This window comes from Vipera ursinii, assembly GCF_947247035.1.
Source record: "Vipera ursinii genome assembly, chromosome: 2".
Lineage (NCBI taxonomy): Eukaryota > Metazoa > Chordata > Lepidosauria > Squamata > Viperidae > Vipera > Vipera ursinii.
The window spans coordinates 12,933,987-12,959,722 of NC_139513.1; the positions used below are offsets into that span (position 1 = coordinate 12,933,987).

The following is a 25,736-nucleotide window of genomic DNA, read 5'->3' on the forward strand; positions in this document are numbered from 1 at the left end:
AAAACAAAAACAAAAAACAACTCCACAAAAAGATCAGAGTAATTACTTTTGGGTGATGTTTAACTAAAAACTCAAAAATTTCCAAAAATTTCTTTTGGGTGATGTTTAACCCCCCTTTCTCAGACTGGAATTCTAAGCAGAGAAAAAAAATGGTTAAAAGGACCAGCCACCCCCCCTCTTCTGGCTGTCTCTCCCTTTCTCACTCTTAAAGTAACAGAGCGGGGTTGGGGGGGGGGTAAAAGAAACTTTACAAAAATCTCACCACCAAAAAAATAAAAAATAAAAATAGTTTGCTCTCCTTTACATGCAGTTACTCTCACACATCATCCATGGCTTTTACAACAATAAAATCTGCAATTTAGAGGGCTAACACACTCACGTGTACATATCAGCAAATTAACTCATTCACTTCCATTCTGACTGCTTGCATAAACAATTTCACATACAAAAATTTCATTTCATACTTTCTCCAGACAAACCATACATTGTTAAATAAGGCCTTTTTGTTTGGTGTTATCAGAGAGGATTTTGATCCTCTTCCAAGTCTTGGAAATAACACAGAACAACACAGACAGACATATATACACAGATACTATTATAACAACATTTATTTAAAACAGAACAAAACACACATATAAAACAACATTTATTTAAAACAGAACAAAACACACATATCAATTTGGGGTTTTAGGCCAAAACAATAATCCAAAGAGCTAGATAAAAAAAAGATAGAAGAAAAACTTGATTTTATTTCTTTGATTTTTCTTTTCTTTTCATGGGAAGCTAGATCTCAGACAGGTCCAGGCAGTTGAATTCAACAGGCGCGCCCCTGGACTTTACTGAGAACAGCTTGCCCCAAGAGGCTCTTTCAAGCCCCACATAAGCCAATTTTAACAGGAGTTCATTTCGGGCATATTCATTGTCTATTTGCCTTGTATTTTCTTAGGTGCCCTGCTGAGTTTCTCCCAGCTGAATCCTCATAAGGAGGGGGAGCCAGAGAAACTGAAAAGGCTTAATGAAAAAGAGAATCAGTGAAAAGTTCAGAGGGGTTAGAAGCATTAAGAGGAAAAGAAATGTCAGCCTTTGTTGTCGGGCTGGCTGACTGCCCCCCCTCTAGATTCCCTGCTGGGAACCAGAAGAGGCGTGGCCAAACAGCACGCGATAATCAGCGATGGTCATATGAGTGCCAAGGTAATCAATAGTTTTTGGAGTCAGAGGAGTATAAACAGGTTGTACAAAAGTGACAGGATAGGCAGCACAAGCTTCTAAATCCTCTGGATCTAATATCTCGAAGGCATGAGCTGCAAGCATAGAGTGAACAAAAGGTGCCCCTTGAGTGGGGCTGGGAGGTGGAGGAGGGAGATTTGAAGAAGGAGGAGGGGGGAAGGGAGGAGGTTTAGAAATGGTAATGGCAACAAGCTCAGAGGCTTTTTCCTCTTTGTCAGAGGGAGAGACAGGCACAGCAGGGCAAAGAGAAGAGGTAGGAGGAAGCTTCTCCGGAGGGAGATCTGAGGAAGGAGGAGGAGGGAAAGGGGGAGGAGGGGGTTTAGAAATGGAGGCTTTGGCATTATCAATTAATTCCCTCAACTCCTGCAGATACGCTGTCTGCTGTTGAGAGAATTTTCCACCCATACTCACGAAAATTCCTGCGTCTAGCAACGGACGAGGATGAGTCGCGGCCACCGTCGGGCGAATGAGTATGGATGGCTGAAGACGTATTCCACAGAATCACGTCGGGGTCACCATTTGCGGGGATGCAGGGAAGCTGCTGTTGCTGGGATGCTGCTGGTGAAGCTGGGCAGAGGCTGCTCCTGCCCAGGGTTAGCGCCCATGAAAGAAAGACACAGAGATCTCTCGGGGAAAGGGCCCCGCTGCTCCTGGGATGCACCCTGGATGCTGGACACTCAACCACGAGGAGCAGTGGACCTTGTTTATTTATAGCAAAAGCAACCAATCACATTTTATTGTTATTCAAATAGACCAATCATGGTTACACGTGTGTTCTTCTGAACTATCCTCAAAGGACATAGGTGTTAGAGGTAGATACAAATGCAGTAATGACCAATCATTTGCAGGAGACGTCAGAATTTACCTTAAATTGAATAGCCAATGGTGTGGAGGAATACTGTGACCATGCCCTTATCTGGCTGCAGCCAAATGGCCTCTCCTAGGTTCCTTTGTTTTCTGGGTTTATGGCTTACTTCCTTGCACATGGTTCACTGACCTTATCTGGCTGCAGCCAAATGGCCTCTCTGGGTTTATGGCTTACTTCCTTGCACATGGTTCACCGACCTTATCTGGCTGTAGCCAAATGGCCTCTCTGGGTTTATGGCTTACTTCCTTGCACATGGTTCACTGAAGACTTTCCATGGTAGAAAAGTATTAGCCAGAAAAGTACTAGCCAGCTACATGTATAGGAACAGAGATCATGGTTATTCCAACACTTGTTGGAATAACCAAGTATTCTATTCTATTCTATTCTATTCTATTCTATTCTATTCTATTCTATTCTATTCTATTCTATTCTATTCTATTCTATTCTATTCTATTCTATTCTATTCTATTCTATTCCTATTCCTATTCCTATTCCTATTCCCAATATGCTTCCTTCTGTTGTCCAGGCCTATGTGTGAAATTGATCTCAGCCACCCACGGCTCCTTGCTAGGCCATTGTGTCACTTCCCAGGAATGTTCACATTGCAAGGGAGTGTTCTGTTCCAGCCTACTACCGGCCCTGCAGAAAAGTCAGGGACAACCCCTTTACAAAAGGCAAAAGGCTGGAAGTGAGCCCGCCAAATTTATTTACACAAAACAGACCCAAAACAGAGCAAACTGAGCAAAACAAAATACGAACCACAAAAACAGAAGCTGCTCAAACGGTTGCCTTCAGCAACCAGCCCTCCACATATTCCCCTTTTAAACAGTTCAAGGCGTGGCTTCCCTTTGCCTCCTTCCGAGGTGCCCCATTGCCTTCCTCTGTTTACTCCTGATTTACTGCCTCCTGCGTTGGGTGTCCTTGAACAGGGCCAGCTGTGGGTCATCTTCATCCACGCTGTCAGGCTGACACAGCTGGGTCTGAGTAGTAACCAGATGGGAGGGGCCTGGCTGAGAGCTCTGCAATGCCTCAGAACTATCCTCTGCAGGCTCTCCAAACCCCTCCTCCTTCTCCTCTGAATCGTCTGACCGAACTGCTGAACCCACAGACTAACCCTGAATCACAACACCAAGCCCGTATATCAACCGGCTCCCGCACCGCAGCAAAAGACTCAACAGGGATCACTGCGCAGAAGCTTGTCTCCCACTCGGGAATATTCAGGCTTCCTGGACAGAGCATCCACACTATGATTGTGCCCGCTAGGTATGTACTTAACTCGGAAGTTGAACCTCGCAAAGAAAAGAGACCACCGGATTTGGCGTTGGTTCAAATTACAAGCAGTCTGCAGGCTTTCCAAATTCTTATGGTCCATCTGGACCTCGATTTGATGCCGTGCTCCCTCCAGATGATGCCTCCAGGCCTCGAATGCCACTTTGATGGCCAGCAGCTCCTTCTCCCAGATTGTATAATTGCGCTCCGAAGGATTCAGTTTATGTGAATGGTACGAGCAAGGGAAGAGGGTACTGCTGGGCGTCGTTGCCTGGAGTAACACCGCCCCAATGGCAATGTCAGAGGCGTCCGCCTCCACGACAAACGCCCCGTTGCGGGTCAGGATGCTTCAAGTTGGGCTCCTTCATGAAGGCTTCCTTCAAAGTCTGGAAAGCCCATTGTTCTGGAACGTTCCACTGAAACCGAGTCTTCTTCTGAAGGAGCCGGGTGAGGGGGGCTGTCAAGGCAGCAAACCCAGGGATGAAAGCTCTTTAATAGTTGGCGAACCCAAGAAGTTGCTGAACATCCTTCACACGACGGGGTTGCCAACTCTGCAAAGACTCAACCTTACTCGGCTCCATGGCGATGCCCTCAGGAGAAATGCGGTGACCCAGGAAATCGATGGTCACCCGGTAGAACTGGCACTTCTCCAATCTGGCAAACAGCCAATGTTCTCGGAGTCGCTGCAGGACCTGACGGAGATGCTGATGGTGCACCTCTCGTGACGGGGAGTAGATCAGGATGTCGTCCAAGTAGATCAGGACAAACAGATCTAGCAAATCTCAGAAAATATCGTTCATGAAATGCTGAAACACGGGGGTGTTGGTCAGGCCAAACGGCATCACCATGTACTCAAAGTGTCCGTAACGAGTACCAAACACCATCTTCCACTCATCACCCGACCGAACCCTGACAAGGTTGTAAGCTCCACGCAGGTCCAGTTTTGTGAAGATCTTAGCCTCCCGGAGTCAGTCCAAGAGTTTGGGGATGAGGGGTAGCGGGTAACGATTGCACACCATGATGGCGTTGAGTTTCCTATAATCGCAGCAAAGCCGCAATTCGCAGGACTTCTTTTTAACGAAGAGCACGGGTGCAGACACTGGCGAGGACGAGGGCCAGATGAAACCGCAAGCCAAATTCTTCTCCAGAAAGTCTGACATGGAGTAAAAACGCCCCACTGGGAGAGGCACATCAGGGACTAAATCAATGGGGCAGTCATAGGGCCTGTGTGGGGGTAATTGATCCGCCTCTGTCTCGCTGAACACATCAGCAAAGTCGGACAGTTCGGGAGGCTAGGAAACCCCTGGGAAACCCTCCACCTGACCGGCACAGATATGGCGGGTGTGGTCCATGCACTGCAAGCTTAGGAAGGTGACCAAGTTCTGTGACCAATAGATCTGTGGGTCATGCGCCCGGAGCCACCCCAGTCCGAAGACCACGGGGAAATGCACATCTGAGGTGATACAGAACTGGATGGCCTCCACATGGGAACTGATGGCCATATATAATGGTTGTGTGGCGGCCGTAATTGGCCCAAACAGGAGCACTCAACCATCTATAGTCTCCACTAACATGGATGGGTCCACCGGGCACTGGGGAACAGCCCATTTGGCCACAAAGGCTGAGTCCATAAAATTTGTGGTGGCCCCAGAATCAATTAAGGCATGGACTGGAATCCCCTTTGGCTTGCCAGGAAGGATCAGACGTGCCTCCAATATCAGATGCCGTGGAGGTCCACAGGCAGCATCGAAAAGACATAGCTCAGTGTTGTTGTGGGACGCCCGACCTATCACACCGTCTAGATCAGGCTCGGGGCGTTTCGCAACAGAAAAGTAGGGGACTGTCTCGGGGCAGACTCAGTCACTGATGCCCCTTGTCACTTCTTTGGGCAAAAAGCAGCCAAATGCCCAGGGTCCCCACAGTAAAAACAACCCCCCCTATCGTCATCTGTTTATTTCAGTCACCGATAGACGAGATCTGACGGCACCCAGCTCCATTGGCTCCTCCCTTTGAACTGGGGTCTCACACACAACAGGGGCTGCAGGGGTCTGTGGGGTGGCACGGCGACTCCTTCGCTGCTGCAACCGTGTGTCGATCTGCAGGCATAGATGGATCAGCCCATTGAGGTCTGAGGGAATATCCACATGGGCCAGCTCATCCAACATCTCCGACAATCCATCCGGGAAGGCATCCACAAGCGCAGCCTCATTCCAGGCAGAATCCTGGCTAAGCAGCCGAAAATCGCTGATATAGCCCTGTTGACCCTGCCTCAGAGCTTTCAAACGTCGATTAGCGGTCTGCATCTTTATAGGGTCCTCATACATCAGACGCATATGATCACAAAACCCCACAAAGTTGTCCAACAATGGACTAGGTTGAGCCAGCAGAGGTGTGCCCCAATGAGCTGCATCACCAGAAAGAAGGCTTAACACAAAGCCCACCTTATCCCGGTCAGTGGGGAAATCAGCTGCTCTCACGCTGATAAAGAGCTGGCATTGTCCCAGGAAAGCAGGAAACAGTTCTGGATTGCCATTAAATATGTCCGGCATCGCAACTTGGCATTTTCTCCTGGGTGGTGGTGATGGTGGGGGTGCAGCATGGACCTGAGCTTGCAGTTGAGCCACCTGAGCTGCCAACAAAGCGAGTTGCTGGGTGAGCTGGGCATTCTCAGCATGTAGCTGCTCCATAATAATAATAAGGGGTGGGAGGCTGAAGGCACACTGTTCTGTTCCAACCTACTACCGGCCCTGCAGAAAAGTCAGGGACAACCCCTTTACCAAAGGCAAAAGGCTGGAAGTGAGCCCGCCAAATTTATTTACACAAAACAGATCCAAAACAGAGCAAACTGAGGAAAACAAAATACGAACCACAAAAACAAGCTGCTCAAATGGTTGCCTTCAGCAACCAGCCCTCCACATATTCCCCTTTTAAACAGTTCAAGGCGTGGCTTCCCTTTGCCTCCTTCCGAGGTGCCCCATTGCCTTCCTCTGTTTACTCCTGATTTACTGCCTCCTGCGTTGGGTGTCCTTGAACAGGGCCAGCTGTGGGTCATCTTCATCCACGCTGTCAGGCTCACACAGCTGGGTCTGAGTAGTAACCAGATGGGAGAGTCCTGGCTGAGAGCTCTGCAATGCCTCAGAACTATCCTCTGCAGGCTCTCCAAACCCCTCCTCCTCCTCCTCCTCTGAATTGTCCGACCCAACTGCCGAACCCACAGGCTGACCCTGAATCACAACAGGGAGTTCAGTGGATCTCTTGTGGCCCAACAGGCTGCACGAGGGATTTAATTGACCTAAATACATGGGCTCAGTACAGGGGAAATATAAAATGAAGATGAGTAAGAATAAGGAATGTGCCCTCAGCACTCTTGAAAGTGTGGTAAGGAACTTTTCTAAGCTTAAAATCTGTTGGGATTTGAACGCTGAAATCTTCATTAAATACAATGCTCTTTGGCTAATATGCCTAATGTATAGCCTCCAGGAAGATCAATTGATTTGGGGGGTCCTTGAGGCAATGGGGGATTATGCCCAAAGAGGCATAGACAAAGATCAGCAAGCTTATATGCCTTTTTTGGACCGTGCAAGGAAATTGCCCTTTAGCGCTCAAGGTTTGCACTTCTTCAGTACCCCCTTCTTATAAGGGACTTTATTCCCTTACAGAACATGTTGCTATCGGAAGGGGGGAATAAGACAATTGACAGGCTGAAAATATCTTGGTAGGTCTTGGATTAAGTTAGTAAAAGGTAAAGGTTCCCCGGCATATGCATGCTAGTCATTTCCAACTCTAGGGGCCAGTGCTCATCTCCGTTTCAAAGCCGAACAGGCAGCGCTTGTCTGAGGACATCTCCGTGGTCATGTGGCCATCAAGACTAGACACCAATGGCGCACGGAACGCTGTTACCTTCCCACCGTAGTGATCCCTATTTTTCTACTTGCATTTTTACGTGCTTTTGAACTGCTAGGTTGGCAGAAGCTAGGATGAGTAACAGGCGTTCACTCTGTTATGCGGCACTCGGGATTCGACCCACCAAACTGCCGACCTTTTGATCAACTAGCTCAGCATCCGAACCCACTGAACCATAGTTAGCACTCTTGAAATGTAACGCAATGTGGAGCCAATCTGTGTATCTGTCTTCAGCCCACATAATCAAGTCAGTCAGAGTTTGTAATGCATTGTTTATTCAAGCTTTGGAGGAATATACATTGCAAATAGAACGAATGACGAAAACTCTCATGGAGAATAAAATGGTTTACAATTGATAATTAATGTCTCTAAGTTCACACAACAGGATTTCATTAGTGTGGTCACATTTTTATACCATTGGTTGTAGTTATTAAAACAGAGACGCCCTTCCCTTTTTACTGGAGGTTTCTGTAATTCTGTCTACCCTCTGTATCTGAAATCCTGGGAAATGCAAGCTAATATCATCAATTGGTTTATTTAGCCAGGTTTCAGAAAAGCCGAGGGCGGCTGAGTAGTAAAAATGAGTTGGATATGTTTAAATGAAGTCTTACATCAATCTTATTAGCAAAAGAGTGAAGGAAGAGGTTTTTATTCCATTTTTCCTTAGTTTATTCAAAATCTCCGCTCACTTACCCCTTCTTCGCTGCTGTCTCCTCCTTTTGTTTTTGTTTTTCCATTGTTTAGAGACAGCTGCCACTTCCTTGATGACAATCTCCTCTGCACTTATAAAGATGTATGTGCGTGGGGAATAGCCACAGAAAACTGCCCGTTAAAAAAATATTGCTTGATGTTTAACAGTTAGTCTCTTGAATATGAAACACAAAGTGAATCAGAGAATAAAAAAAAAACTATCAGAGAACATTTTACCGAGGCTGCCGTAAGAGGCCTATTCTTGAGGGGGAAGGAGAGAGGCCATACCATTCCTGTATGCAACTCTCCCCTCAGATTCCTGTTAATATCCTCTGTGGCATGGAAATGATTATTTTGTATTTTATCAGCAGAAAGCATTGTGAAAGAAATCCATTTTGTATACAAAAAAGGAAACCTGTGAAGTTTTAAAATTTTCCTTTCAAAGCTCTTCTCACACTTCCTTTATTGATATAGTTTCTCCTGTGTATGAATCCTTCTATGCCAAGAAAGAGTGGAACTCCAGGAAAAGCTCTTCCCACAATCCATGCATTGATAGGGCTTCTCTCCTGTGTGGGTTCTTTTGTGTGATATAAGAGCACAATTCCACCTAAAACCTTTCCCACATTCCACACATTTATATGGCATCTCTCTTATGTGGACTGCCTTGTGGGAATTAAGACTACTGCTATAAGTAAAGGTCTTTCCACAGTTCATACAATGATATGACTTCTCTCCCGTGTGGATCATCTTATGGGAATTAAGATGATCGGTACGAGTAAAGCTCTTACCACACTCCATGCATTTATAAGGTCTTTTTCCTTTGGGAATCCTATGATGGATTGTAAGAGAGTAATTATAAGAGAAGGTCTTTCCACATTCCAGGCATTGATATAGCTTCTCTCCAGTGTGGATCCTCTTATGGGAATTGAGCCTAGTGCTACAAGTAAAAAGTCTTTCCACATTACAGGCATTGATATGGCTTCTCTCCAGTGTGGATCCTCTTATGGAAATTGAGGCTAATGCTACAAGTAAAGGTCTTTCCACATTCCAGGCATTGATATGGCTTCTCTCTAGTGTGGATCCTCTTATGGGAATTGAGATGACTGCTCCAAGAAAAGGTCTTTCCACATTCCAGGCATTGATATGGCTTCTCTCCAGTGTGGATTCTTTTATGGGAGTTGAGACTACTAGTACAAGTAAAGGTCTTTCCACATTCCAGGCATTGATATGGCTTCTCTCCAGTGTGGATTCTCTTATGGTAGTTGAGATTACTGGTACAAGTAAAGGTCTTTCCACATTCCAGGCATTTATATGGCTTCTCTCCAGTGTGGATTCTCTTATGGGAGTTGAGATTACTGGTACAAGTAAAGGTCTTTCCACATTCCAGGCATTGATATGGCTTCTCTCTAGTGTGGATCCTCTTATGGGAATTGAGACGACTGCTACAAGTAAAGGTCTTTCCACATTCTATGCATTGATAAGGCTTCTCTCCAGTGTGGATTCTCTTATGGGAGTTGAGACTACTGGTATAAGTAAAGGTCTTTCCACATTCCAGGCACTGATATGGCTTCTCTCCAGTGTGGATCCTCTTATGGGAATTGAGACTACTGCTACAAATAAAGGTCTTTCCACATTCCAGGCATTGATATGGCTTCTCTCCAGTGTGGATCCTTTTATGGTAATTGAGACTACTGCTACAAGTAAAAGTCTTTCCACATTCCAGGCATTGATATGGCTTCTCTCCAGTGTGGACCCTCTTATGGTAATTGAGACTACTGCAATCAGTGAAGGTCTTTCCACATTTCAGGCATTGATATGGCTTCTCTCCAGTGTGGATCCTCTTATGGGAATTGAGCCTAGTGATACAAGTAAAAGTCTTACCACATTCCAGGCATTGATATGGCTTCTCTCCTGTGTGGATCCTCTTATGGGTATTGAGGCTAGTGCGAAAAGTAAAGGTCTTTCCACATTCCAGGCATTGATATGGCTTCTCTCCAGTGTGGATCCTCTTGTGGGAATTGAGGCTAGTACTAAAAGTAAAGGTCTTTCCACATTCCAGGCATTGATATGGCTTCTCTCCAGTGTGGATCCTCTTATGGGAATTGAGATGACTGCTACAAGTAAAGGTCTTTCCACATTCTATGCATTGATAAGGCTTCTCTCCAGTGTGGATCCTCTTATGGGAATTGAGATGACTGCTACAGGTAAAGGTCTTTCCACATTCCAGGCACTGATATGGCTTCTCTCCAGTGTGGATCCTTTTATGGTAATTGAAACTACTGCAATCAGTAAAGGTCTTTCCACATTCTAGGCATTGATATGGCTTCTTTCCAGTGTGGATCCTTTTATGGGAATTGAGCCTAGTGCTACAAGTAAAGGTCTTTCCACACTCCATGCATTTATAAGGTCTTTCTCCTTTGTGATTTCTTTCATGACTTCTAAGGGAGTAATAATTATAGGTCTTTCCACTCTCCCTGGAGTTATATGATTCTTCTCCCATATCAATGCTTCTATCGTTAGGAAGCCAACTGACCCTCGGAAAGCCGTTTTTCATTCCACTTTGTGATTTCTTTGATTCACCACTCTTTGGCTGTATCTGATCTGAAAACTTTCCTTTCCCCTCTTTTGAATGGATCATTTGGCATTCTTCCTTGCAATTCTTATTTTCTTGCCCATTAAAGCCTTGAAAAAGAAAAATGGAAACTGTAGCAAGAATAGGAGAAAAATCAAACCTTTTCTTCCTGATCTAATCTTTGACCTGGGACCATTCCATATTTCCACATACTCCCTAAGGGCACCGAATACTGTATCATGCTCGGTTAGCAACACATCCACCTGGGCCTGAACTTCAATGAAAATCTCATCTCTTGTCTGGAAAGCAGAATCTCTGAAAGCCAAAGGGGAATTCCTGGATGGCAGTAGCTCCCTACCCTCAACTTAGGCTAATGTTAAACTCTGTACGCAAGTGGGCACATCTCTTGGAAGGGAACATCCCTCTCAGGGCTCATCCAGTGCTGCTTATAGCAGCTCACGCCCAACGGGGAGCAAATGACCAGGCTCAGGAGTCAATACTGAACCCCTAGTGGGTAGGACCTTGCTCAAGAGAGGCCACACCATCCCTGCATGCAGCCTGTCCCTCAGATTCTGGCTAGTATCTTCTATGATATGGAAATGAATGTATTTTATGAGCAGAAAGCATTTTTTTAAAAAAAAATCCTTTATGTAAAAAAGAAGGCTAGGCAGTTTTTCAATTTTTCATGCAATAAATTTCCTTCTTCCATAAAGTCAGATTGGTCAAACGGTTAAGGCACCAGGCTAGAAACTGGGTGAGTGTGACTACTAGTTCTGCCATAGGCATGAATGATGGCTGGGTGACTTTGGGCCAGTCTCCCTCAGCTCAGCCCATGTCATAAGGTTGTAGGGAAAACAGCAGGAGCAAGTAATATTGGGGTTCGTGCGCTAGCTTTATTATTTAGAAAAAATAAAGTCAGAATATCAATAAATGATGTTTTTTATCAGAAATATCATCCAGGTCCTCCCACCCCCTGACCTCTCTGTTTCCGAGCACAGATAGGGATGAGGTTTTACCCCCCGTTGATAGGGCTCGCAACTTGGGCGTCCTCCTGGATTCACAGCTCAGTTTGGAAAATCATATAGGAGCCGTGAGCAGGGGGGCTTTTGCCCAGATTTGCCTGGTGCGCCAGTTGCATCACTATCTGGACCGAGATGCTCTACGTACAGTCACTCATGCGCTCGTGACCTCCCGGTTAGACTACTGCAATGCCCTCTACATGGGGCTGCCCTTGAGGACCACCCGAAGGCTTCAACTGGTGCAGAATTCAGTCACGCGAGTTTTGATGGGAGCTTCCTGATACTCCTGTGTAACACCTCTTCTCCGTGAGCTACATTGGCTTCCGTTTGCAGGCCGGGTGAGATTCAAGGTGCTGGTAATGACCTATAAAGCCCTAAATGGCTTGGGTCCGGACTATCTAGGGAACACCTGCTGCCGGCATCACCTTCCCATCGTACTGTGCGCCCCCACAGGGAGGGCCTTCTCAGGGTACTGCCGGTAAATGAATGCCGGTGGGTTATTCCCAGGGGAAGGGCGTTCTCTGTGGGTGCGCCTGCCCTATGGAACCAACTACCCACGGAACCTAGGACTGCCCCCGACCTTCGCTCATTTCGCCGGGACCTGAAAACTTGGCTCTTTGATCTGTTTGGTCCAGACTGTGGGGTTGTTAATTTAACTGGGTTTTAGATTTACTCTTGGGGCTTGAATTTGTTTTAATTGATTTTAATTTTTTGTATTTCATGGTTTTAACTGCCCTGTAAACCGCCCTGAGTCCTACGGGAATAGGGTGGTATACAAATCCAATAAAATAAAATAAATAAATAAATAAATTCTTACCCAGAGAATCCAGATTCCTGGAATTCTCCAGCATGACTTCTCCGTGAAGTGCTTTTTGGGCAGGATTCAGCTGAGACCATTCCTCCTTGGAAAAATGCACAGCCACTTCCTCAAAAGACACAACATCCTGAAGAAGAAAAGAAGTGTCCTTATTAACACATAATCCCAGAATAATTTGATAGTTTTCTTCCACTAACTACAAGGGAAGAGATCCAGTGAACAAAATGGGCATCTTCTGCAGAATTCAGAGTGAGATTTCACCGCTTTTGGCTGATGACATAGCTGAAACACATTGGATCTAGTTGGTGGTATTTGGAATGTCTTTCAGCATAGCCAACTAAAATAGTTTTCTTGGTCAATTGGCAGTTGGGTCTTATATCCACTTAATATTATATATATCTATGGAGATTCTCAATCACCAGATCACAGTTGTACCAAAGATGCTTTTCAAGGATTTTTTTTTTGTAATGGTATATGAGAATGACCCTGGGAGATGGAAGGAACAGCCCCAATGCTCACAACTGTCGGGTCCATGAAATCTGATGGCAAAGCAGGAGGAGAAAGCATATGACAAAAGATCCCCTCAGAAGAGAGAGGATAGACTAATCTGAGCATGAATATTCAATGACCTGATGTCAAATTTGTATTGCTTAGAAACAATTTTATACATTGAACTCTAGAATAAAATAAAATCCATCAATAATTCATAGCCTTTTCCAATGTTTCTCCTCCTTACCTGAAGTAGTGGTTCAATCAAACCTTCAGCTCCACCGCAACGAGGAGGTGAATCTAAAAATTCCAAGGACAGCTTTCTGCTCTCTGTAAGAGAGAGAAAAATGGCAGAAGCAGATTTGTTAAAGAGATCGTAATGATGTGCAGCTAAAGAATCAGCTAAATGTTGAAATGTCACGTCAAACAGAAAGACCTTCTGTTACCTGGCGTGATGTCCTGACTTTGACCTTTCTGGAAGTTCTCCCTGAACAGCAGCTCTTGAGAGGGTTTGGATGAATCTTTCCCTCCTTTGGGATACTCAGTCGTAGCTTCCAAGGTTTTCTGGACAGGAGAAACAAAGGAAGAGCACAGAGATAGAAATGAATTATCATACTGCATCTTCAAACTAGTAGACACCAATGTCATTGTTGAAACCCGAAACAGAGTGGAAGAATTGCTCCAAATACTTCCTCTGGAAGAATAGAACAACTTGCTTTAGGAATTAATAATTCCAGAAAACTCTGACATAAAAGATTCAGAGAGATCCTCTTTAGACCTGTTAAGACTATATTCTCACACCTGGAATTCTTCTTGCATCTTTTCCACATCCACGTTCAGCAAGAATCCTTCAGCCAGGGCCACCGCCTGGGAACTGGTCTCTGCTCCACACTCCCGCACCCATTTTCCGATCTCTGGGGGAAGGACAGACAGGAACTGCTCCAGGAGCACCAGGTCCAGCATCTGGGCCTTTGTGTGTATTTCTGGCTGCAGCCACTGACAGCAAAGATGGTGAAGCTGACTGCAAACATCTCGGGGTCCCCTCCCCTCCTGGAACTGCAGTTTTCTGAAGTGACAGCACTGGACCTCTGAACTGTTGGCTTCCTCTTCTTGGCTCTTCTGCCCAGGACTTGCCCCATTCTTCCCACAGCTCCAAGACTGAGCAGCTGCAGTGCTTTTTCCAGGTGGGAGTTGTCCCTCCATCTTCTCTCTGGTCTCTAATCAGCTCCAAAACAGACTGATGGATCTGCACAGATCTTCCTAATCAGAAGATGTCTGACAAAATCTGCTAAGGTCAATTGGGGTTAGCCCTCTTTCCATACAAGATATTTAAGATTCAAGAGCAATCAGGAAAGATTTCCAACTTATATATCTGAAATGGAAAACAAAAGAAAATTGCAGAAATATAGGATGACCAACTTAACAACTGAGCACACACAAAAACTGAAATAAGAAATTCTTATGAACCCACCAATATCTGGGAAGAGAGGCAAAATCTTTGTAGTTAGTGTCATATTTTTGTGTGGAAAAAAATCAGTAGTAACCTTCTGGATCAACTTCTTTCAAGGACTAAACAATCTGGATACATAAATTTAAAATATGTTTTTGATTTCTTATTCCTACTTATTTATTCAAATAATTTTGATGGCTACTTGTAGCATGAAAAGCAATCTCTGTACAATCCAGATCATAAATGTCTCAGGTCACAAATCACCATTGAGATGAGTGGCTTTCTAAATCGATTTAATAGGTAAATCATATTTGAACTTCCAGTATAACTTTAGCCAGCAAAACCTTATTAAAGTCCTGGCCAAAACTGCTATGGCTACCTGAGAAATCACAATCAACAAACCACCATTCAATGCAAACCGAATACCCAAATCAATAAACCAGCTTAACATGATGTTTTTATTCAAGCATATCCTGGAAAGAGGTTCCCCACTTTTAGCCTAATCCTGAATGGCTCCGACCTTTCTGGCGATCCTGATTTTCTTCCCAGAGGCAACGCATCGCGTCCGGAGCTTTGATTTATTTCCTCCCTGGCCAGTGCGTGGACAGGGGCGGTAGGGGAAAATGGGACCCCGGGCTCCCCCATTTCCACGCCTCCGAACCTGATGAAGTTGTCTCCATGCGCTGTCCAGACCGTAAAAGAAACGCCCTCCTACTTACTGAACTCCGGAGTCAGGTTTTGATGCATGCAAAGCTCCCTTGCAGCCCTTTGGACTCCTATGAAGGCTTAGCCTAAGGCTCGCAGCGGGAGAGAGACAGAGCGTAGAATCGTACCTGTAGGAAGGGCGGAAGCACTATCAGCCTCTTCTGGAAAATGCACCGAGCATGTCTCTCGACCTGCCGGAAGAGCGCATGCTCAGTTCTCTCCTGAAGCGGGGACAAGTGAGGGCTTTGTAACGGCAACCCAGATAGCCCCCTGGTGGATCCTGCACGCAACGCTAGATAGACGCTGGAAGGCAATAGGGGAGATCAGCATGTTCCATGCGGACCTGGGATGATGGGCATTGGAATAGAAAGAAAGGGTCCCTCTAACATTGCCTGTCTGCAAACAAGTTTCAAAATGGAGAGAAAGCACAAATCATAGAGGTTTTAGAAATTTTACCTCAAAACAAGGGTCCACGATGAAGAAATGAATGGTGTCTCATAGGTGACTGGAAAAAAGGTGGAATTACAAAATGCAGGAAGGCAAACCTTGAGTACATGTAAAGTTGAAATGCCATGAGGGGAAAAAGGAAAATGGCTTCATTTCAGTATTCAATAGGGAATACAGCTCCGGAAATATGAGGAGGAATTCTGAAGGCAATGTAAGGCAACTGCACTAAAGAAAATACCAATTTTCTTCTAGCCAAAAGAGCTGAAAACTTCAATGGTTTGAAAACATTAGTTTGCACTTGGAGGTGACAGTGCAAGAACAACAGAGAGACTTATCTAAATTAATGAAATAAAGAAATGGGGAAACAGACTTAAGAAGCAATTGAAAAAGAATGAGCATCTCTCTCTTGCCAATAGCCTGGTCCTTTTCAGCAAATTTTTCTCAGTCTTTAATACACTTGAATTTTAAAAAGTCTTATGAATAACCATACCAGTAACTTAATTTTATTTAAATCCAAAATTAATTGTATTTAAATGGAAATAGAATCCAATTAACTTTAAATAAATCCAAATTATTTAAATTGGCTTTAGACATTTCCTTATTATCAAAGAAAGGCAAAATCACAATACCATTTAAACCTATATACCACTTCACAGTGCTTTACTGTACTCTTTAAACGGTTTACAGAGTCAGCCTATTGCCCCCCACAATTTGGTTCCTCATTTTACTGGCCTCAGAAGAATGGAAAGTGAGAATCAAACTGCTGGGAGTCAGCAGAAGTAACCACTGCAGCATCATGGCTGTAATGCTTCAACATATTTAAACATGGATTTCATGGCTTATCATTCTGGTTTCATTTCTGAGAGGAATTCATCATCCTGAAACTCTTTTCACACATATATATGTGACTTTGTTCTATGGCTTGTGCTTGAATTATGCTGAATTCCAATACAGGTGGTCCTCAGCTTACAACAATACGTCTAGTGAGCATTCAGATTTACAACCGCACTGAAAAAAGTGAATTATGACCATTTTTTACATTTACTGTTGAACCATCCCTCTGGTGACGTGCTATACATTCAGATGCTTGACAAATGAATCACACTGTTGACAGTTGCATGTGATCCAGGGTCATGTGATTACTTTTTGCAACCTTCTGACGAACAGTCAATGGGGAAGCCAGATTCACTTAACAACCAGGTTACTAATTAAACAATCCCAATGATTCACTTAACAAGTGGTAAGAAGAGTTGTAAAATGGGGCAAACCTCACTTAACACATTTCTTACTTAGCCACATAAATTCTATGCTCAATTGTGATCATAGGTTGAGGACCACTTATGCAGGTAAATCATTGGTTAAGGAATGGAATCTGGATCAGAACTCCTATCACTAAGTGAAGCAGTCATAAAATGTAACATCGCATAAGCCAAGATAAATGTTGGGAAGGTCCCAGCGCTTTACTCACTGTCCATTAATAAAGAAAAACAACAGAAAAAACCACAGAGAGGAATTAAAGAAAGACCAGGATTTGTAAGAGTAAAAATATTGTATACTACTACAGGGTACAACGCTTGTATGTACACTGAGAGCTTATGCCATGGAGACAAATTCCTTGTGCGTCCAATCACACTTGGCCAATAAAGAATTCTATAATAGTAATATTTAATAATATACTAGCAGTGGAAAAAGTATAATATAGCATAGATGGACTATAGCATATAATGTTGCAAAAGTATATTATAGAGAATATTGTATAGTATAAATATACTAAATATATGAGAGAACATAGCAATAACGTACATTTTGTTTATGTTTTACTTTTGTACCTTGAATATTTTTTCAAAATAAAACATCTCCACAACCCTTATCGGAGCAGGAAAACTTAAAATTGTCTAGAATTCATACTTTTAATGGATCTTTTGAGCTCACATCAATCAAACTGGGTATGGTTTAAAAAGAACCTGTGACAAACTGATGATAGCGGCTGAATCAGCTCTGACTCAAGTTCTGTGTATGAAAACAAATTTTAGCTGCTAAAGGAAGGGATTTGCTCACAAACACCAAGATTTTGCAAGGAACAGCCAACATTCTGGATCAGGCATCTTAATGGAGCCTTCCAAAGACAAGCAGAGACGTGAAAGGTAGAACAGCCAGAAAAAGGGCTGGGTCCAGATATTTGGCCCAATACCAGAATAGAAATACTGAGGCAACAGCAAGTGGTGTCAAATAAACTCTAATAAAGGTTGTTTTTTTCACCTAAAATATGGCTGAAGAATGTGATAATTGTTTGATATTTTGGAATATTTGAAATAAGAGGAGTGCTTTGACTGTTTGGACTTAGCAAAAACCACAAGCAGGATTAGAATAGAATAGGATAGAATAGAATAACAGAGCTGGGAAGGACATTGTAGGTCATCTAGTCCAACCCCGTCCCCAAGCAGGAGACCCTACACCATTTCTGACTGATGACAGTCCAATCTCTTCCTGAAAGCTTTCAGTGATGAATCCCTCACAACATCTGAAGGCAAGCTGTTCCATTGGTTGATTGTTCTCTGTCAGAAAATTTCTCATTTCTAGGTTGAATCTCTCCTTGATCAATTTCCATCCATTATTCCTTGTCTGGCCTTCAGGTGCTTTGGAAAATGACTTCCTTCTGTCTGTGACAGCCCCTCAAGTATCGGAAGACTGCTATCCTGTCTCCCCTGGTCCTTCCCTTCACTAGACTAGCCATGCCCAGTTCCTAACCGTTCTTCATATGTTTTAGCCCCCAGTCCCCCAATCATTTTTGTTGCTCTTCTGTGCACTCTTTCGTCTCAACATCTTTTTTTTAGCGTGGAGACCAAAATTGGATGCAGTATTCTAGGTTGTCGTCTTAGTACCTCAAGTGATCTTGATTCCCTGTTAATGCAATTTAGGATTGCATTGGGTTTTTTTTACCTTCTGACAAGCAAAATCAGCTTAGCCAGCTTAGCAACACTGTTACTAACTTAACTGCAATGATTCACTTAACAAATGGGGCAAGAAAAGTCATAAAATGGATCAAAACACACTTAACAACTGTCTCGCTTACCTCATATTTAATTGATTGTCCACTAAGATCCAAGATCCAAGATCCCTCTCACAGTTACTGCTATTAAGCCTGGTTTCACCTCGTTCTGGTTTGCACCAGAAAGGTAAATTATGCATGCATATCTAAGAAAGTCTAATATTTATTTGGACTCAAATGGTCCTTGCATGGGATTTTAGATAACTATATGTAGTCCTCAATTTACAGGAATTCATTTAGTGATTGTTGAACGTTACAGCATCACTGAAAAAAGTGATATCAGACCATTTTTCACATTTACGGCCGTTGCAGCATCCCCATGGTCAACACTTCAGATGCTTGGAACTGACTCATATTTATGATGGTTGCAGTGTCCTGAGGTCATGTGATCACCTTTTGTGACCTCCTGACAAGCAAAATCAATGGGATAGCCAGCTTAGCAACAGTGTTACTAACTTAATTGCAATGATTCACTTAACAAACATGGCAAGAAAAGTCATAAAATGGATCAAAACAAACTTAACTGTCTCACTTAGCAATGGGAATTGTGAGCTCGGTTGCAGTCATAAACCAAGGACTACCTGTATTTCTATTGAAGCTCTTCCCACACTTGCATTATTGATATGGTTGCTCCTGTGTGTGGATCCTTCTATAGCAAGTGAGAGCATTACTCCTTGCAAAGCTCTTTCCACACACCATGCACTCACGTGATTTTTTCCTCCGTATGGATCCTTTTATGGGAATTGAGATTACAAGTCTTTCTAAAGCCTTCTCCACATTGCACATATTTATATGGCTTCTCTCCTGTGTGGATCCTCTTGTGAGAATTAAGATGACTGCTATGAGTAAAGCTCTTTCCACACTCCATGTATTGATATGGTTTCTCCCGTGTGTGGATTCTTTTGTGGGAGGCAAGAGCAGAATTCCACCTAAATTCCTTTCCACACACTGTGCATTGATATGGCTTCTCTCCTGTGTGGATCCTCTTATGGGAATTAAGATGACTGGAAAAAATAAAGGTCTTTCCACACTCCATGCATTGATACGGCTTCTCTGCTGTATGGATCCTCTTGTGAGAATTAAGACTACTGGTACAGGTAAAGCTCTTTCCACACTCCATGCATTGATACGGCTTCTCTGCTGTGTGGATCCTCTTGTGGGAATTAAGACTACTGGTACAAGTAAAGCTCTTTCCACACTCCATGCATTGATATGGTTTCTCCCCTGTGTGGATTTTTTTGTGGGAGGTAAGAGCAGAATTCCACCTAAAGCCCTTTCCACACTCCATGCATTGATACGGCTTCTCTCCTGTGTGGATCCTCTTATGGGAATTAAGATGACTGCTGTAACTAAAGATCTTCCCACACTCCATGCATTGATATGGCTTCTCTCCTGTGTGGATTCTGTTGTGAGAATTAAGATTATTCCTACAAGTAAAGGTCTTTCCACACTCCGTGCATTTGTAAGGTCTTTCTCCTTTGTGATTCCTTTGATGGATTATAAGAGATTGAGAATAACAGAAGGACTTTCCACACTCCATGCACTGATACGGTTTCTCTCCTGTGTGCATTCTCTTGTGACAATTAAGATTACTCCTACGAGTAAAGGTCTTTCCACACTCCGTGCATCTGTAAGGTCTTTCTCCTTTGTGATTTCTTTCATGACTTGTGAGAGAGTGATTATTACAGAAGGTCTTCCCACATTCCCTGCAGGTAAATGGTTTCTCTTCTGTATGTGTCCTTCTGTGCAAAATGAGATGATCGGATTTATTAAAGCTCTTTCCACACTCCCTGCATTTATATTGTTCTTCTCCCATATCAATGCTTGTATGGCTAGGAAGGCAACTGACCCGAGGAATGACTTTTTTCATTCCACTTCGTGATTTCTTTGTTTCATCACTCTTTGGGTGCATCTGATCTGCAAACTTCCCTTTTATCTCTTTTGATTGGATCGCTTGGCATTCTTCCTTGCAATTCTTATTCTCTTGCCCATGAAAGCCTTGAAAAAAGAAAAATGAAAACTGTAGCAAGAATAGGAGAACAAGCAAATCTTTTCTTCTGAAATTTAGTCAAGAAATCATCAATATATTTTATCATTTTATTTTTATTTATTTAATTGAATTTCTATACTGCCCTTCTCCCGAAGGACTCAGGGGTGTACAGGGCAATAAAAGCACTACATACAAAAGTTAAAATAAGATTAAATTAATTAAGCCCTAACAATAAATAATTAAAAATTAAAAATACCCCAAACCCTTAGACCAGGCCGGCCTGTTCAAATAAGTAGTTTTCCAGATCCTGGCGGAAAGAGCAAAGGTCGGGAGCCATCCGGAGCTCAATCAGTAATTGATTCCAAAGGCCTGGCGTGCCCACAGAGAATGCTCTCCCCCTGGGGGCCGCCAGCTGATACTCTCTAACCGACGGCACCCTGCGGAGGCCCTCTCTGTGGGAGCGCACTGGGCGAAGGGAAGTTGACACCGGCAGCAGGTGCTCCCATAAGTAATCCGGACCCATGCCATTTAGGACTTTCTAGGTAATCACCAGCACCTTGAATCTCACCCAGAGGGCAACTGGAAGCCAATGCAGCTCACGGAGAAGAGGTGTTACATGGGAGTATCGGGAGACCCCCATCACAACTCGCGCGGCCGCATTCTGCACCAGCTGAAGCCTCCGAGTGGTCCTCAAGGGAAGCCCCATGTACAGAGCATTGCAGTAGTCTATACGAGAGGTCACGAGCGCATGAGTGACTGTACGCAGGGCATCCCGGTCCAGATAGGGTCGCAACTGGCGCACCAGGCGAACCTGGGCAAAAGCCCCCATGGTCACAGCTCCTACATGATCTTCCAAACTGAGCTGTGAGTCCAGGAGGACACCCAAGTTGCGAGACCTATCTACGGGGGGTAACACCTCACCCCCCATGGTTAAAGATGGAATGGACTGAATTTCCCGAGATGCCAGAATGTACAACCACTCAGTCTTGTCGGGATTGAGCCGAAGCCTGTTCCTCCCCATCCAGACCCGAACTGCCTCTAGGCAACGGGACATCACATCAAGGGCATCACTGGGGTGGTTTGGGGTAGAGATGAAAAGCTGGGTATCATCAGCACACTGATGATACCCCACTCCAAAACCACGAATGATCTCACCCAGCGGCTTCATATAGATGTTGAACAGGAGAGGCGAGAGGACCGACCCCTGAGGAACTCCACAAACGAGAGGCCTTGAGGCCGACCTCTGCCCTCCTGCCAGCACCGACTGCGAACATCCCAGGAGGTAGGAGGAGAACCACTGGAGAACAGTGCCCCTCACTCCCAATCCCCTGAGACGCCACAGTAAGATACCATGGTCAATGGTATCGAAAGCCGCTAAGAGGTCGAATAGGACTAGGACAGAGGAACAACCCCTGTCTTGAGCCCGCCAGAGATCATTCACCAGTGCGACCAATGCCATCTCCGTGCTGTACCCGGGCCTAAAGCCCGATTGGTACGGGTCCAGATAATCAGCTTCCTCCAGGAAAAGAGGGAGCTGATGAGCCACCACGCTCTCAACAACCTTCGCAAGAAAGCGAAGTTTGGAGACCAGACGATAGTTGTTCAAAATAGCCGGGTCCAGGGCAGGTTTCTTGAGGAGGGGCTCTTTTGTTGGCAAACATGAAGATTCCAAACTAAGATTTTAGCAAAGACCAAGTGGATCTTTCCAAATGGATCACTACTGATCCTCCTATATCACAATTGGACTATATCACAACAAATGTAAGAGACAACCCTGTATCTTTGACCTGGGACTATTGCATGGTGTCACAAACTCCTGAAGTGCATTGGACGCTGTATCGTGCTGGGTAAGAAACATACCCACCAGCTCCCAAACTTCAATGAAATTCTCATATCCATTTCTCTGCAGAGCAGAATCTTTCAAAGCCAAGGGGAATTTCTGGATGGCAATAGCTCCCCACCCTCAACGTAGCCTGATGGCAAACTCGGTAAACAAGTGAAGACGTCTCTGAGAAGTAAACATCCCTCTCAGGGCTCATCCATCCTTGGTTATAGCAGCTCACGCGCATTGGGGAGTCAATGACCACGAGTGAATACCAAACCCTGGTAGACAGAACCTTGATCAACAGAGACCACACCATCCCTATGTGCAGCTTGTCCCTCAGATTTTTGCAAATATCTTCCGTGGCCTGGAAATTACTATTTTGTATTTTATGAGCAGAAAGCATTTTAAAAAAATCATTTCCATTAAAAAGGGAGGCTAGGCAGGTTTTCAGTTTTAATTCCAATAAATTTCCTTCTTCCATAAAGTCAGTTTGGCCAGGCTAGAGACTGGGTGACTGGGAGTACTAGTTCTGCCTTAGGCATGAATGCTGGCTGGGTAACTTTGGGGCACTCTCCCTCAGCTCAACCCAGGTCACAAGGTTGTTGTTGTGGGGAAAACAGCAGGAGCAAGGAATATTGGGATTGTCCGCTGCCTTTATTATTTACAAACAATAAAGACAGGATATAAATAAGCAATGTTTGTTACTAGAAATATCACCTAAGCCCCCCACCCAATGACCTCTCTACCTTTCTGAGCACAGATAGGGATTCTTACCCAGAGAAGCCAGATTCCTGGAATTCTCCAGCATGACTTCTCCGTGGAGTGCTTTTTGGGCAGGATCCAGCTGAGACCACTCCTCCGTGGAAAAAAACACGGCCACTTCCTCAAAAGATACAACATCCTGAAGAAGAAAAGAAATGTCCTTATTAACAGATAATCCCAGAATAATTTGATAGTTTTCTTCCACTAACTACAAGGGAAGAGCTTGTAATAATATATGTCTAGGGAGATTCTCAATCAGGTCAGGATTGTCCCAAAGATCCTTTTCAAAAGGGAAAAAGCAGTATATTTCTTTATAATGTTATGTGAAAATGACCCTGGGAGATAGAAGGAAGAGCCCCAATGCTCACAATTCTCTGGTCAATGAAATCTGAGAGTGAAGGGGTGGGGGTTGGGGGCAGAAAAAGTGTCTTGCAAAGCATCTCCTCAGAAGGGAGAGGGTAGTTGACTCAGCCTTCCATCCTTCCGAGGTAGGTAAAATGAGGACCCAGATTGTTGGGGGCAATTAAGCTGACTTTGTAATAATGCCGCTTGGGGGGTGTATGAAAGCCCTAATAAGCAGGCATATACATAGAATGAAGGCTACTGCTAAGCTTGTAAGCCGCCCTGAGTCTTCGGAGAAGGGCGGGATATAAATGGAATTAAATAAAAATAAATAAATAAATAAATAAATAAATAAAATAAGTGTGAATGTTCAATGACTTCATATCAAATTCATATTGCTTAGAAGCAGCAATTTATTACACTGAACTCTAGAACAAAATGAAATCCATCCAAGATTCATGGACCTTTTCTGAATTTTCTCCTCCTTACCTGAAGTAGTGGTTCAGCCAATCCTTCAGCTCCACCACAAAGAGGAGGTGACTCTAAAAATTCCAAGGACACCTTTCTACTCTCTGTGAGGCATAGAAAAATGGTGGATGCACATTTGTTAAAGAGAGAAATTGCAATGAAGTGCAGCAAAGAACCAGCTAAATGTTGAAATTTCACATCACACAGAAAAAGCATTTGTTACCTAGCGTGGTACCCTGACTTCGACCTTTCTGGAAGCTTTCCTGGAACAGTAGCTCATGAGAAGATCTGAATGAATCTTTCCCTGCCTTGGGATACTCAGTTACAGCTTCCAAGGATTTCTGGATATGATGTAATACGAGAAACAAAGGAAGAGCACAGAGATAGAAATGAATTATCATATTGCACCTTCAAACTAGCAGACCATAATGTCCATTGCCAAAAGACCAAAACGGAACGAAAGAATTGCCCCCAATACATCCTCTGGAGGAATAGAACAAATGGCCTTAGGAGTTGATAATCCCAGAAAATTCTGCCAGAAAAGAATTGGCAAATACAGAGTGATTCTCTTTAGAGGCTACATTCTCACACCTGCAATTCAAGTTTTTCTTCCTTCTGACTCAGCAAGAAGCCTTCGGCCAGGGCCACCGCCTGGGAACTGGTCTCTGCTCCACACTCCCGCACCCATTTTCCCATGTCTGGGGGAAGGAAAGCCAGGAACTGCTCCAGGAGCACCAGGTCCAGCATCTGGGCCTTTGTGTGTATTTCTGGCTGCAGCCACTGACAGCAAAGATGGTGAAGCTGACTGCAAACATCTCGGGGACCCCTCCCCTCCTGGAACTGCACATTTCTGAAGTGACAGCATTGGATGTCTGAACTGTTGGCTTCCTCTTCTTGGCTCTTCTGCCCAGGAATTGCCCCATTCTTCCCACAGCTCCAAGACTGAGCAGCTGGAGGGCCTTTTCCAGCTCCTGCATCTGCTGGGCACTGTCCCTCCATCTTCTCTCTGGTCTCTAATCCAGCTCCAAAATGGACTGATGGATCTGCACAGGTCTTCCGAATCACAAGAGGTCTGGCCAAATCTCCTAAAGGCCATTCAGCCCCTCTTCCCACACAAGATGCTTAGAACTCCAAAGGAACCACGAAAGATTTCCAACTTGTATCTCTGAAATGGAAAACAAAAAAAAATATCCCAGAAATACAGTGTTACCAACTTAACTGAGGACACACAAAAACCGAAATAAGAAATTCTTATGAATAATATCTGGGAAGAGGGGGAAATATTAGTAGGTAGGTTGACCTGTCTGTGTGTGGAAAAAATTCTGTAGTAAGTTGGTGGATCAACTTCTATCAAGGACTAAACATTATAAATTTAAAATATGTTTTTGATTTGTTATTCCTACTTATTTGTTCAAATAATTTTGATGGCTGCTTGCAGTGTGAAAAGCAACCTCTGTACAATCCAATCATATAACTGTCTCAGGTGACAATCAGCCATTGAGGTGAGTAGCTTTCTAAATTGATTTAATAGGTAAATCAATCACTATTTGAATTTCCCATAAAACTTTAGCCAGCAGAACCCCATTAAACTCCTGGCCCAAACTGCTATGGCTACCTGAGAAATCACAATCAACAAACTACCATTCAATGCAAACAGAATAATACCAGAATCAATAAACCAGCTATGCCTTAACATGATGTTTTCATTCAAGCATCTCCTGGAAAGAGGTTCCCCACTTTTAGCCTAATCCTGAATGGCTCCGACCTTTCTGACGATCCTGATTCTCTTCCAGGAGGCAACGCAGCGCGTCCGGAGCTTTGATTTCTTCCCTGCCCTTGCATGG

At 44.1% G+C, this 25,736-nt stretch overlaps 2 protein-coding genes and 1 long non-coding RNA gene across 5 annotated transcripts; all 3 read right to left on the minus strand.

Annotated features, from left to right (window-relative positions):
• Nucleotides 1-1,852: 1,852 nt before the first annotated feature.
• On the minus strand, nucleotides 1,853-2,436 carry LOC310636545. Its single transcript, XR_014491740.1, has 2 exons — nucleotides 2,293-2,436; nucleotides 1,853-2,224 (listed from the first exon to the last, which is right to left on the minus strand). It is a non-coding gene; the product is annotated as an uncharacterized lncRNA (long non-coding RNA).
• A 5,092-nt stretch (nucleotides 2,437-7,528) lies between these two features.
• Nucleotides 7,529-16,819, minus strand: LOC310636476 (uncharacterized protein). Of its 3 annotated transcripts, none has more exons than XM_083356352.1 (7): nucleotides 15,138-16,819; nucleotides 14,326-14,432; nucleotides 13,656-14,226; nucleotides 13,301-13,418; nucleotides 13,102-13,184; nucleotides 12,366-12,492; nucleotides 7,529-10,639 (listed from the first exon to the last, which is right to left on the minus strand). In XM_083356352.1, exons 3-7 carry the CDS (start codon nucleotides 14,055-14,057, stop codon nucleotides 8,919-8,921), a joined length of 2,451 nt encoding a protein of 816 aa, XP_083212478.1. In that variant the 5' UTR covers nucleotides 14,058-14,226; nucleotides 14,326-14,432; nucleotides 15,138-16,819; the 3' UTR covers nucleotides 7,529-8,918. The 3 variants fall into 3 exon arrangements, with proteins under 3 accessions (XP_083212478.1, XP_083212477.1, XP_083212479.1); XM_083356351.1 differs by lacking the exon at nucleotides 15,138-16,819 and adding an exon at nucleotides 15,024-15,042; XM_083356353.1 differs by lacking the exon at nucleotides 14,326-14,432 and having other exon boundaries at nucleotides 14,966-16,819.
• A 293-nt stretch (nucleotides 16,820-17,112) lies between these two features.
• LOC310633331 (uncharacterized protein) lies at nucleotides 17,113-24,639 on the minus strand (the record flags this gene model as incomplete). Its single annotated transcript, XM_083351034.1, has 5 exons — nucleotides 17,113-20,503; nucleotides 23,095-23,221; nucleotides 23,914-23,996; nucleotides 24,116-24,233; nucleotides 24,484-24,639. 5 exons carry the CDS (start codon nucleotides 24,637-24,639, stop codon nucleotides 19,209-19,211), a joined length of 1,779 nt encoding a protein of 592 aa, XP_083207160.1. The 3' UTR covers nucleotides 17,113-19,208.
• Nucleotides 24,640-25,736: the final 1,097 nt, after the last annotated feature.

Bases quoted from the DNA above. Each gene is read 5' to 3' on its own strand.
- LOC310636476 (XM_083356352.1), bottom strand. From the start codon at position 14,057: ATGGAGGGACAACTCCCACCTGGAAAAAGCACTGCAGCTGCTCAGTCT. The intron at 12,493-13,101 runs GTAAGGAGGAGA...TTTCTTCTTCAG, and splicing joins TGATTGAACCACTACTTCAG to GATGTTGTGTCTTTTGAGGA. The intron at 10,640-12,365 runs GTAAGAATTTAT...TTCTTTTTCAAG, and splicing joins CAGGAATCTGGATTCTCTGG to GCTTTAATGGGCAAGAAAAT.